Genomic DNA, 14,574 nt, shown 5'->3' with positions numbered 1-14,574 from the left:
CCAGCACCCTGGAGAGCTCCACTGGGGGCACAGAGCTCTGAAAGGGATACTGTGGCCAAACTACCAACTACAATAGTAAGGGGGTGAAGGGTAGTGGCAGAATGGCTAAGAAGTTACTTAAATTTTATTTGAGAGAGAGAAAGCGAGAGAGGGAATGGACTGGAGGTTTAGAACTGGCCCGCTATCACTTCTGTCACATTCTATTGGCCAGAGCAGATTAAAGAAGAGGCTAAATAGACTATATCTCTGATGGGAAAGACTACAAAGTCACATTGCAAAAGATGTAGCTACAGAGAGGAGTGGAAAAGTAGTTTTTCAATCTAGTACAAAAATAGTAGACAGGGGCCTCCCTGGTGGTGCAGGGGTTAAATAAAGACAGTGCTATCAAGCTATTGGCAGCCACTGCAGCACGAGTTCTTTCCCCGGCCAGGGAGGTGACCCACATGGCACAGTAGACCTCTCCTGTCTCGCCCGCTGCTCCCCTCAGCAGTGTGTTTCAGTCCGTCTGCCTGTTCTGTTCCCCACTCTGTCTCTGGGGAATCCTCTCACCCTCCACACCTCTGTTCTTTACCTCAGTTCTTGTATGCATAAATAAATAAATATTTTTAAAAAACAAATATAGTTAACATTTACAAAGCCCCTTTCCTTAATTAGTTAAACATCATGGTAAATACGTTAGCTAAAATCTGGACGCCTTCACTTGTTAATTCAGTTTGGGCTCTTTAGTTAACCCTTTACATTTTCATCTATACTCCTATTAAGGGAAAACAATAATTCCTTACTCATGATGACTATGAGAATTCAAGAAGATATGTGAAGTGCTTAACATATTACCTAGTGTATAAATATTAAGCTTAATTTGTAATCCATAAAGACAACTCTATACTCTTAGTAGAGCTAGAACAAGCACGTTCAGGTCATCCCAGACCACGCAGCCTCCAGCATCTCTGGCAACGGATGGGCAGATGCCTGAGTCAGAGCCACTTAGACCAGAAGAACATCTCAGGTAAGTCTAGACAAATTGTCAGCTTTTGCAATCATGGACTAAATAAAGGGCTGCTATTTCAACCCATGGACTTTGGGGTGGCTTTTTATGTAGTGAAAGTTAACTGATACATTATCTTAATAACTTTGCCACAGTCTTCCAAACTATCCATTGAGTAAGGAGGCCTTGAAGCTGCAAGTAAGAAAACACTCTTACTCAATGGCTTAAAAAATAAGGGAAATTGGGCTTCCCTGGTGGTGCAGGGGGTTAAGACACAGCACTATGAAGCTATCAGCAGCCACTGCACAAGTTCAATTCCTGGCCAGAGAGCTGACCCACATGGCGCGGCAGGAAAGCAGTTCAGACAGTTAGCCCTGACTTGTGCATCGCAGGGGGAGAACCAACTCTTCAAGTCATTTCCTACCGCAGGCCACCAATGCTTAGCACCCAGCTGAGGGCCCACAACTACTCAGGCGGAAGTCGTTACTTTTCAAACGTTCTGCAAAGTTAGTAACTAGCTCTGTGTCTCCCAGGAAGAGAACTGGCATTGAACCTGTTGGTGTGTTTTCCATTTCAACGCCTGCCTCTTTCCAAGGGAGACAGCGAAGGCTCAAATGAACTAGTCAAAAGAAGTCAGACCAAGGGAAAGACAAATACTGCATGATCTCACTTACACATGGATCTAAAAAAGCTGAACTGGTGAAGTCAGAGCGTAGGATGGTGGTTACTAGGGGTTGGGGGGCCAGGGAAATGGGGGGAAGTTGGTCAAAGGCTACCCACTTCCATATACAGTGAATACGTTCTGGGATCTCTGTGCTGCCTGGTGATTCCAGTCAACAACACTGTATTGTAGACTTGCAAGTTGCTAGGAGAGTAGATCTTCAATCTTCTTGCGAGCGAGCGAGGGGGTGGGGGGGGAGAGAGAGAGAGAGAGAGAGAGAGAGAGAGAGAGAGAGAGAGAGGAGAGAGGAGAGAGAGAGCAGACATGATGGAAGTGTTCGCTAAGTCTATGGCGCTGATCATCTCACAACATATATCCAATCAGCACATTTACACCTTCAACGTACACAATGTTACAAATCAATTATAACTCCATAAAGCTAGAAAACAAGCAAGCAAACACAAACCACATGCTGCTCTGGGAATGAGCCCCTGGTTGGCTGCTTCCCTCTCTCCTACCCACCATGCCCCCTCTCCAAGGACCTCAGTTTAGTCTCTATGGACCCAGGTCTGCCTGCCCTCCATGACACGTCGACAGCCTGGTCCTTTGGGTCCCTTCTTCTTTCACTCCCACCCCTCCCCCACCCCTTATGGCGTCAGTCTGCAATGGTTAAATCCAGGTGGCAGATATATGCGTGCCCGTTATCCCTTCCTCTCACTGTCACCACAGAGGACCGTTTTTATAATAAAAAGGAGTGGGGAATTGACAGGGATTGAGGGTGGATTGTGGATTGTGGATTGTCACCCTTTAGAGACTTTGGGTGCTTCCGGAAAGAGATGGGCAGGCATGGAGAGGTTTGAGGAAAGGAATGATAGGCTCGCACATTCTGTTCTAACAGGCTATGGCCGGGTTTTCTTCCTCCATGTAAATCGGATGCCAGGTAGGATAAGGGAGGCAGTGGTTGTGGCTACAGCTTCCCAGAGCCTATAAAACATGCCCTGCATCACTCACAAGTAACACAGAAATACCAGATGACCAAAGTCAAGTACAGCACAGACATGGCCAACAATTATCCACATTGCTACAGAACTGCGAAACAAAGAGAAGCCTCATCGAAGTCTTTTTTCCAGTAGTGAAATACATCCAATCTGCTTAAGATTCTGATTTCTCTTCATGCCACTGTCTGTGTATTGTGTTTGGTTTGGACCAGGAATAGTTCTGGCGACCACCCTGCACATTGTTCAGTCATGGGGTTCAGATACCCCAGTTCTGGTTCATGCCACCACTGAGGACACACCTGGCATAACATAGAAAACATGTTCAAGGTATTCGAGGAAGAGGAGTTGATGACAAAGTGCTTTTTAAGTGACAATAAACAAAAGTAGAATAATAATAATTAAAGCATGGAAACTAAAAAAAATCACTCACCTTGAATCCTCTAGAGCAATATAAGAAAAGTCTCGAATACTGTGTGATTTGACAAAGATATTCAAATTTGCTGGGCCTGTTTCTTCCTTGCTAAGTAGTAATCCCTGCTATTGAATGGAATAAATAATGAACAGCGGTAAGAATCAGTGAATAAAATGAGCCTTGGGAATAAAACTTTTATATTCTTTATAAAAAGTGATATTGAAACTGCTCCACTTACATCCACAAAGAAAAGAAAAAAAAATATTTGTTTAGAGAAAATATTTGACAGTGTGGATAAAGAGTCACACTCACAATGACTACATTTTAGAAGTCGGATAACCTACGTGTCTGGAAAGAATCATGGATCAGCCAGGGTAGAGATGAAAAGGAACAAATACGTACATACGTAAGCCAGCTTTTTGGCACTAACACAAAGAAAAAAAGAACTACAAACCATAATACCCTCATTCCTCCCACCCCATCCCAGGACTCTGCTATAATCCTTGAGGATATTTTATAAAAGACGTTTTATTTGCTGATCTATTGGAATGTGCTGTGTCAAAGCACTATACTTGAAACTGTAACCCGGGGCTTTCTGCAATCATTGGCCTACTAAAATGAACCTTGGTATTACCCTTTATAGCTAAGCAGATGATAATCTAGCAAGTGAGTACTATAATACACGATGGTAATTTAATATGAAGCTCAATCACCCCTGGAATGAGGGCCGAGATACTAACTTCAGCCAACCTCTGCCACTTTTGAGCAAACTGACTTTAATTCTGATATTTATTGTTTTGAATGTGCTTTAGTTCTTCAAAGAGCCCCTTAGATTACTGGGGATTGGGCTAAAGGAAAGAAAGGCAAAAGACTTAAAGGAATGAACTGTTCCACCGCTGGCTTGTCACCATGTCCTCCCAGGGACCTTTGAGTCTTGGCTTGTAAGGGCCCCAGGCAATGAAGAAATAGAATGACTCACCCTCACTGCCTGGCAGACCGGCAATCTTCAATCTAAGAGAGTCTTAAGTGTCTTTAGAATTTGACCAAACGCACAAAGTTCTATCATATTGACTAGTGAGTTCAGCAAAAGTTTGTCCAAAGAATAATCATTTTAAAACATTATGACCATTACCTGATCGAATGGAAGTTAATACAGTGGATCATTAGCTGAGTTCCCACAGTTTTCTCTCTGACTCTGTCTCTTTCTTTCTCTTGGTTTCTGTCTCTCTCTCTTTAAGGATTATAGACTGTGATTTTTTAAAACGATACTATTGTTGGGGCTAGAAGTAAAGTGTCTTTAGAAGGTTTTTTTTTAAGCGTCTTTGTGCTGAAAGTTCAAATATATATTTTAATCTATAATCCCTTCCGCTGATTTCCTACCAGAGCTCTGTGCTTACGTCTTTCCAGATGGCTCAGTTATCTACTTCTGAGTTTCAAACACTGTAGATACGAATATATGTTCACATAGTAAAATATTTCCCTTAAATAAACACTTTTATTCTTCCTTTGTGGCATCAAGTTGAACAGACTCAAAATCAATTTTAATAACTAAAAATTCTATTCACAGAGCACATTTTCTTTACTAATTTTGATAGGTTTTCGTTCTTCTCTCATAATGACCCTTTAATGAATGTACAGTTACTATTTGTTCCTTTTTTAAAGTTAATCTGTATCAAATGGAGACAAGTCACTTCCCTGGATCCCCCCTCGCCACCGGTTTTTGCAGGTAACACTGGTTTATAGTGTACCGCGGCATAATTTGACATCTGTACATATTACATTATGATCACCACCAAAAGCCCAGTGTCCATCCACCACCATAAAATTGCCTTTCTTTACCTGCCTGACACACTCCCATCCCGCCTCTCTTCTGACAACTACCACCTTTCTGTTGTTTGAATCCAAAAGTTCATTTTTGTTTTTGTTTGCTCCTTTGCATCGTGTCTTTTTCTTCCATGCATGATTGAAATCACCTGCTACTTGTCTTTCTCCTCTGACTGATCTTGGCTGGCAGCATCCCCTCCAGTTCTACCCATGTTGTCACAAATGGCAGAATTTCATCCTTTTTTTTTAAGCTGAGTGGTATTCTCCTGCACAGATAGACCACATCTACTTCATCCACTCATCCGTCATTGGGTATTGCAGCTGTTTCCATAATTTGGCTACTGTGAAGATGGAAGCGCATCTATCTTTCCAAATTTGGGACAAATTTTGTCCAAATTTTTGTCCAAAAATTTTGGACAAATTTTGGACAAATACCCAAAAGTGGAAGCGCTGGATCACATGGTATCCTATCCTTCATTTTTTGAGACCATCGGTCCTCTCCACTTTTATGAAGCACTGCTCACCCGGAGCCACCCTATGAGTAAGCGGTGGTGTTAGGACTGGACCTCAGGCAGCACAGGCAGCCCTGTGCCTGTGCCAATGTAACCCATTCCCGCTGGGACCCGGGGCAGCATCCTAGCCCCAAACACTTGAATAGCTCTGCATTCGAGAATGTCAAGTACAGGGCCTCCCCGGTGGCGCAGCGGGTTGAGCACGGCGTTGTGAGACTGTCCACATCCTCTGCAGTGCGGGTTCGATTCCTGGCCAGCCGGGGAGATTCCCACATGGCATGGCAGACCTCTCCTGTCTCCCCGCTGCTCCCCTCAGCAGTGTCTTCGGTCCATCTGCCTGTTCTTCTCCCTGCTCTGTCTCTGGTGAATTCTCTCAACCTCCCGCACCTCTGGCTGTACCCCAATGCTAATATAAATAAATAAATCTTTAAAAAAAAAAAAGAATGTCAAGTACAACAAATAAAGAATGTCAAGTACAACTAATATTGTATATTTATTATGCATGATAAATGAAGACCATAAGGAGCATTGTATCTGTTCAGGTCATGTGTTGCTGTCGAGTGGTTTTGGGGCATTTTTGGATTTTGCAGTTGCAGACAAGGGGTGGTGGGTGTGTGCTCCTCCAGCCCTGGTGCTCTTTGCCACCACGCGAAGCAACTGATCATTTACGATACAATGACTTGCAGTATATGTTCTCTTGTGTGCTTTTTCACTACGTGCATATCTTTTCTCTCTGACTCTAAGGCTTCTCTGGATAGCAACTAACCTACTGGCAGCCAACAGAGAAAAACATTAACTCCAAGTATTTCCTTATCACCTTCAATATGCACAAGATGCAAATCTCTTCTTTCACTATTGAGAACTCAACTACACTTCACACAAAATCATACAATTTCTTTTACCTATTTATTTCTTTCTCTTTCCATTTCTTTGACTTCCTTAGGAGTGGCCACAGAGAGAGAGGAGGAGTAAACGGAGAGGGCCATAGCATAACTGAGTCAAGAAGGGGCAGAGTGTCAAAGGTGGGGGACAGTGTCCCTCCCCTGTAAAATGAGTCAGAGACTCAGGAGGGTGAGGACCAAGAAGCTGTGGCTTTAACAACTAGGAACTCCCTAGTGACCTTTGAGCCATGCAGTTTCCCCAAGGTTGGGGGAATGGAAGCCAGATCGCAGAGAGTCAAGGAACAGGTGGATGAAGGTGAAACCCAGACAGTGAATGCAGATGTATTTTTTAATGAACTGGGTCATCATGTTCTAAAGACCTTCAGAATGTCTATAAATTCCTTTCACCACTTCCAAGTACTTTCCTGTTCTTCCATTAAAACCTGCTTTTCCTCAAGCACTGATAATCAAAATAAAATCAAAGTGGGTTCTCACGAAATTGACTTCCTTTGTTCGTTTCCATTAAATTGCTGGCACTACAAAGCTGGTCATAAATGTACACTATTTCAGCTCTCTCAGAATTTTCGCGTGCTCCTGTGAGCTGGCCTGAGGTCATCTCACCAGGTATGACATGTTTCTATGGGGAATAGCTTTCCTGAATTCTAGAGAATTGACTAGCAAACCAATATCTTGAATCATAGGAAACTGCCTTTATTATAGGTAAAAAATGATTGTATAGCAGCAGTTTCATCTGGTTCAACCTCTTAAGATTTCAAGTGCAAACTTGATACACACTGCATATTGTCACAATACTGCATTGTCCACTAACTATGGTAGACTGTGTACTAATGCTTAGGGTAACAGATAGATGCCAGGAGTGATTAAGACATGAGTCTTATTGAACTTCTGCTAAATTTTGCAAATAAGAGCCACTTGTTCACTGTAGCAGGCACTGACAATGGCATCTTCCAGGCCTGCCTGACCACAGTGGCTAGTGCCCACCTAAGTCCCATGACATCCCCTTGTGCTACCAATTCCAATGGTCTTAGATATGTCCCAGCCATGTGGTTCTGGGAACCTACCTTTAGATTGGGTTAAAAGACTGAGACACTTGGAAATAAAATAGCATTACCCTCTCTGGGTCTGATTTAAATGCCTTGCTCCATCCAACACCCCATTCCCATATTACTGCCTTATGTTAACTATTTTTCAAAAATAGAAGTGATATCAAGGGGCAACTATGGAAAAAAATCACATCCAGGGACACGGGTGTCATTCTGCTACTGGCCAAACTCTCCTCCTGACTTCCAGTATCAAAGACATGAACCAACGATTTGAACTCTACTGTTCCCACCGTGTCATAATAAAGAAGAGGCTAATGCTGTGCTTTATGAATGGCTCTTATTCTCTACCTATGATGGATATAAAATTATGTTTCAAACAGTGCTATGAAAATAAAGAACAAAAATAATTCACTAACAAATAGAAATTAGTCATTCATTCAAGTCAAAATTCCCTAAAGGAGAATGGTATTCTCTGTAATAAATTTAGTCTTGTCATGAAAAAACAAATGGATCCCTTCTAGAACATTCTTCTTCTGTTTACACTTCCTGAACCTAGCATGTTATCTTACATAGAGTGGACATTCAACAAATTCTTGAGGCAGGCAGGAAAGAAGGAAGGCAGGAAGGAGCAGGGAAGGACAGCAGGGGAGAATACATTTATGCACATTCATGTTATTGAGGTAACTAGACATGTACTATTTTTATGAAGGAAATCAAGATATAAAATGGGCCATAAAATATTGTGTTAAGGGGCCCCATGAATTTGAAGTAAGGATTGGGAATTTGGATTTGGGGGGATTTTGTACTCTCTGGTTTTGTTTTTTTTTTTAAGATTTTATTTTTATTTATTTATACAAGCACTGGGTACAGTCAGAAGTGCGGGAGGGCGAGAGAATTTACCAGAGGCAGAGCGGGGAGCAGAGCAGAACAGGCAGACAGACAAAGTACACTGCTGAGGGGAGCAGCGGGCAGCAGGAGAGGTCTGCGTGCCATGTGGGACCCTCGCTGGTGGCTGGAGATCGAACTGGCATTGCAGAAGCTGCAGAAAGCTTCGCAACCCAGCGCTCAACTGTTGCGCCACCAGGAAGGCCCTCTCTCTTTGGTTCTTAACCTATGTTCTCTTCTTTTCCTTGTTCTTTATCCAGGAATGATAACTGTGTATATTTCTCCTAGTGATACTGATGTCTGAAATCTGATCCCATAGCATTGTAAATACAAGAACTCATAGCATTCTCTTAAATAGTGATGTTCTGATTTGGTTAGTCCCGATGGAAAACACTTTTTGGTGGAAACTACACCAAAAAAACAAGTTACCCACATTTACCTCTCTCCTGTGAAACAAGACCAGATATTGCTAACGCAGCCAACCTTCACTGTAATGACTTGGTTTACAGGTGCTTCTGCCTTTCCAGTTTCATTGTAGTTTTTGCTAAGGGCCTGAAGCCTGGCCTGACAGCTACATTTCCACTTGCTTTACAACATTTTATTTCCAGTACATATCTCTTTGCAATGTGTTCCCTTGTGGCACATTACAGGATCATTAAATTAAAAATGAGAGGTGTAGTTGATGATTGACTGCTTTCTAATTACCCAGAGTGTTTGTCAAAGGCAGTAGGCAGGAGACCTAAGCTCTATTTTGCTGTTATATTGACTGTCAAGTTCACAGCACATCTCTGCTGGCATAGGACATTTCCCCAACAAGGATATTTAGTAGAGCAGAACTTAGCAAGTAGAGTAAATCCTCTCACTATCAGAATACACAGACAGGGAAGACAGTGAACCAGTGATCAAAATGGCCCATCTAATGCCTTCAAAATAAGAAGCATATCCCCCCAAAAAAAGAAGCAGCAGCATATCCAAGATCAGCGTTTCTCAATCTTTTGTCCCATTATTGAGACTTCTTGGTTTCCTCATAGCTCACTCATGAGATTTTAATACCATAGATATGTTCCATATCTATTTATATACTATGACTTTTTGGAGGTCTCTAAACTATCATGATACCTAAACAGGTTTCAACCAAGAAAAAATTTCCACCTTATTGAGAATGTATCTCTTGGATTATGCTTGTCAGTACATGCTGATCAAATTCAGACTGATGTTTCACCAATTAAAGACTTCCATTTGCAAAGCTACCCAATACTAGAGTATACAACTCAAGAGGATGTAAGGTAAAAAATTATATACTAATTTATACATCATCAACCAAAAGGTCAAATCCCATCCCTCTCCTAAAAATAAGAAAACCCTAATAATATTAAACTGTATATGGTTACCAAGCCAAAATGGTGTCAAAGTTTGACTCTTGCACCCACACACCCCAACTCTTCAGCATGCAGAGAGAAAGACAGGTTTTGCTCTGAGAAGGGACAAGACTTTAAGATTGTGACAACTGTCATCTTGTTTGCTTGTTTATTAGCGCACGTTTATTGAGTTCTGATGAGGTAGACTTTCAGCTCCATGAGGACAGGGGCTGTGTTTGATTTTGCAGACAAGGCTACATATGAGGACTTTCATGGGTCCCACTGCACTCTTGCCTTTGTGGTGTGCTTTCTCCATAAAACACATTTAAATATAATTATACTGTGATATGAGCAGAATTATTTTGGCATCCTAAGGGCACACAGCTGGGAGATCCAGCAAAGACCTCTCAGAGGGCAATATGTTTGAGACACCCGAAGGACAAGCTGGAAGAGTGGCCGAGAGAGAAGTGTGTTCCAGGCAGAGGGGAAAGCTCGCTCAAAGGCCTGGTAGTGAGAGATCCACTCTGATTGGATGAGAGAGAGGAGAAAGGGTGAGATGTGACGTTAGAGAGGAAGGCGAGGGCCAAACCACAACAGGCCCAATGTTAAGGGTCTGACTTTATCCTAAATCCAGTAAGAAGTCATTTAAAAACTTCTGTTAGGAATCAACAGGGTCAGGTTTGCATTTTGGATATTCTTTCAAGCTACATTATCACGAGGGACTGGGGAGGGTTTGGTGGATACTCTGGGGATCCATCAGCCTCCTCTTCAGGGGCCATAGACCCATCCCTAGCTTCTGGAAATAATGGCGTTTGATGGCTCCCAGTTGAGTCCTTCAATGGGAATTGACCCAAGCCACAGAGAAGAGCCTTTCACAAGGGCAAACCCTCTCTCAAAGAGCACCCATGGCCATGGCTGGCAAACATGGAGATACTAAAGCCTAGCTGCTTTATCTCAATTAGGGTGAACCCAGCTCCTAACCCCCCTGAAGATTGGACTGAGGCTTCTGATATAAACATGTTTGCTGGTTACTTCTCCCATTGCCTAATCTACTCTATTCATTTACATTACCACAAACTTAGTGACTTTAAAAAATATACATTTGTGATGTCACAATGTCCATAGGCCAGAGGTTAGGGCCCAGTTTAATTGGGTTCTCCACTCAGGTCACCGGCATAGTGTTGGCCCAACTGCATTCTCATCCAAAGGCTTGACTGGGGAGAAATAAGCTTCCAAGCTCACTCCAGTTGTTGACAGAATTCATTTCCTTGGGATTGCAGGACTGAGGACTCCTGCTTCTTTCTTGGTTGGAGGCTGCCTTTGGTATTGGGAGGCTGCCAGCAATTCCTAGAGTCCGCTCAGTTTCTTTCATGTGGGCTTCCCCAGCATGGCTTCGCTTAATCAAGCCAGCAAGGAGAGGCCTTAGGACGAGTCTGCTACCAAGACAGATGCGGGCATAATATAAAGTGATCGCAGGAGTGACGTCTCATCACCTTTGCTAGATTCTATTCACTGGAATCAAGTGAGAGGCCCTGTCCTCACAAGGGGAGGGAATTACACGAAGGGGTGAACATTAGGACATCTGGGCATGATGGGGGTCACCTTAGAGTCTGTCTGCCACACTGCCTCCCTCACTTCCTACCCGCGTGTCTCCTGAGAGCACTCCCCAGGAAATCTGCATCCAACTGCCTCTCTTCGAGTCTGTATTAAGGGAGCAACACTGGAGGCAGGAAAGTGAGGGAGAGACTGTTGTGTTGTTGTAACCTGAACTATGGGTGATAGCAGTGGAGACCGAGCACTTTCTATTAATAAATGTAAAATAATTATTATAGTTTAGAATGATCTATGACCTATCTAGTAGAATCATGTCCAAAAACTACAAAGTGTCTCCAAGCAAGGATACACACAACAAAAACAACTCATTTCTAACACTGTAGAGCATGTTAAACATAACCAATAGGCTTCCCTGTTCCACAGTATGAAAATGAATCTCAGGCCACAATCAGTCACACAATCAGATGATTAGCACTTTATTAAATTAACACAGATTGTACTTGTACAAGTCACAGAAATAGTCAATGAACAGAGCTGCCCTATTAGAGACCGATAGTCAGAAAATAAGTAAGCAACTACTGGTATGATAACAGGATCAAATTCCACCTTGTCTATCAACACTCCCATGTCTATCCATTACCTTTACAATAATTACTTCTTATTCTTGCTTACTTAATCATATACAGAGTGATATAAACAATATTCAAAAAGGATCCACTTTCAATGATTTCTATACCATATTATATGTATTCTTTTCTGAAAAAAAAAATTTTCCTTAGGTCTTCAAAGTGTGAAATATATATATAGTGGCCCTACCTTATTTCTAGAAATGCTTAAATACAAAGGCATTTTTAAATCAATAGCTATAAACACCACATGACTACATTCAAACACTGTGTTATCAGAGAAATATTTCAGAATGTTCTGCGTAGTTAACAGCTATGATTCCACTGGTCCTCACGGGTATAACTGATTTCCTTTCACTTTCATGCACATTCAAAATTTCTTACAGAAGAAGGATGGCAAAGTATATATAACCTGCCCTTAGTGATTTGTGATGCTCAGCGATTGCACAGAAACAAGTGTTGAGTTTCTTGGGATAGCAAAACTGTAGCTCTTCAGAGAGGAGTGAGTCGCTCATCCTCTGTGATGAAGGCATCATTTAGGTGCCCTCCCTTCAAGTCCAGGGGATCACAAGGGATGCCATTTTCAATTGTGACTGTGTTTTCACACTTATCTTCAGTGTCATCCGTTTCAGATGGTCCCTTGCTTTGCCTAAAAGCACATAAGAGAATGATTGCAACCTAGGAGGAGAATGCATGTTCTTCTGTACAAACATGGAGAGAGGAAAGGAAAAGGAACCTTAAAATGATGAAACAAATGATGATATTGTATGTTTTCAAATGCATTATATTTATTTTTTCAAACTGATGAAAGAAATATTCATTTTCCTACCATTAGAATTAAAAATTAGCATAGATCTTGCCACACAATTCACTGATGGTTTATTAGATCGTTTTAAATAGCTGGAGCTCATAAAGAATGTGAAGTGCCATTCCCACGCTGTAGATCCTACTATTGGCCATTGTGTCTGCCACTGTCAAATGTCTGAATGTGCCATTATAGGCCCAATGCTGGAAGCCAGGGGTTGTGGTCCCTGAGGCCTGGGAAAGGATCGGCTGCTGATTTTTCCATTCACAGGGTGAACAAATGCACCGACTGCTCCGAGCATCAGCAATCGGTGCAGGTTGGGTGAACCTGGAGTTTCATGCATTGAGAAGGTTCTCCAGACAGGTGAAATCACCCACCTGAGGATGAGGACCTTTTGTCCCCTCCTGTTGTGAACAGGCTGTTCATTCATAGTATCGAACATTCATTCATTGTCCTAAAGCGTCAAGAACTCAAAGGGAAAAATTCCAAATTTCATGCATCCTTGCTCCTCCCGATTTTTATGGATCTCAAAAGGCGGGAGTACTATTGGAAGGTGGAAGGTGATGAAGCCCTAGTAGCAAATGTATACTTGTAAATTACCATGAAAAATGTCTAGCTTGTGTAAATTGCCCCCAAATTACTCCTCATTGGGTTGGGAGTGAATAATAATTCTCCATAACAATAAACAGATTTAAACATTCAAATATTACCCAGACAACTGGTGTATGTAATTATGGATCCTAGATTATCATCTGAAGTAGATGGCAATACAATCGTGGTCTTAGAAACGATGGTTGTCAGTGCTTATTTGCCAGTTACTTCTGTTAGAAAAGTGTTTTTATGGAGTCAGAAGAAAAATTGCAGCGATCTGGAGACATGCAGATCACTGCAAAGAATCTCACCCTCCCTCTCCACTCTCAAAGGAAAAATAACCCACCAGGCATCACAAGGGCAGGGGGAAGAACTGAAAAAGATACAAATGGATGAGGGCAAGTTTCTCTCAGAAGGATTTCTCAACCAAAAAGATGCTAAGGGAAATCGCTATGGAAATTTATCAAACTGAGCTATGTCAGTGGTAAATTAGGTACATATTGTTCTTTGGTGAACTTAGCTCCAGTCCTTCAGTCTTGGCATTGCCGGGCTTCCCAAACTGCAGTGTCAGTAACTTGCAGGCTAGTGGACATGATAAGCGGCTCAAAGGTTATCTAACAGTAACACAGCCCTTTGTCACACTGCATAGTGTGCATGTAATAAACTGATTCACTGCCTCTGCATTGCTCTTACTAAGGATAATAAAACTCAGCTATCTTTCTGGATAAGTCTGATCTGATGTTCTGCTTAAAACATGAATTCTTTTTCCTGAAAAATAAGGTTGAGTGTTAATGATTTCCGCGCTTCCTGCGGCGTCAGATGGCTCGTGAAGAGGATAAAAGAGCCGTGACTAGAAAGTGGAAGACAATTAACGGATGGTTTCACTCAGTCGTAGACTATAAATGACCAAGGAGAACAAACTGGCAAACACAACAGAGACCACTCTCGGGCTCTGTGAGAACTCTGGTGGTTACCAGACGGGTAGGGGGCAGAGGGGAGAGCGGGGGGGAAAGGGTAGGGCCTTGGCACTGGAGCTCTGGTAGAAGGTGAGTGAGGCCCGTGCACACGTGGAGGTGTGAACTTGTACCCCCCCAAACTACAGTTACATTAACAACTGCACACAAATAAAATTTGAAAAAAAAACTTTAAATTTCCAAAAGTGACTAAAATGCCTGAAACTAACCTCCAGGAGCCTTGAGAATGGGTTTCTGTCATACATCTAGAGAGAAGAGGGGCAAAAGAAGGGCTAAAAGAAGCGCCCAGTGGCCCTAGCAGCTGTGGGTGTTGAGGAACAGGGTTTGCTGAAGATAAAGGCGCGGCAGCAGCTAAAAGCAGGAAGAGCAACTCTGTCTCCTTGCAAACAAGATGGAGATGAAAAGCCAAGGCCTGAGAATAGCCAGAAAGACGACAAAGAGCAA

General features: G+C 42.4%; 1 protein-coding gene across 2 annotated transcripts in view; it reads right to left on the bottom strand.

Annotated features, from left to right (window-relative positions):
* Positions 1-11,593: 11,593 nt before the first annotated feature.
* The window catches only part of CLTRN (collectrin, amino acid transport regulator), a 37,503-nt gene continuing 34,522 nt past the window's right edge, over positions 11,594-14,574 (bottom strand). For both annotated transcript variants that reach the window (XM_054695829.1, XM_037512676.2), the window contains exon 6: positions 11,594-12,409. In XM_054695829.1, the coding sequence (XP_054551804.1) occupies positions 12,253-12,409 (157 nt within the window). In that variant the 3' untranslated portion in view covers positions 11,594-12,252. The remainder of the gene's footprint in view (positions 12,410-14,574) is intronic.

This window comes from Talpa occidentalis, unplaced genomic scaffold (genome assembly GCF_014898055.3).
Source record: "Talpa occidentalis isolate TD23 unplaced genomic scaffold, MPIMG_talOcc4v2.1 talOcc4.15, whole genome shotgun sequence".
In the NCBI taxonomy this organism is placed as follows: Eukaryota; Metazoa; Chordata; class Mammalia; order Eulipotyphla; family Talpidae; genus Talpa; species Talpa occidentalis.
This window is presented reverse-complemented; position numbering and strand designations above follow the sequence as displayed.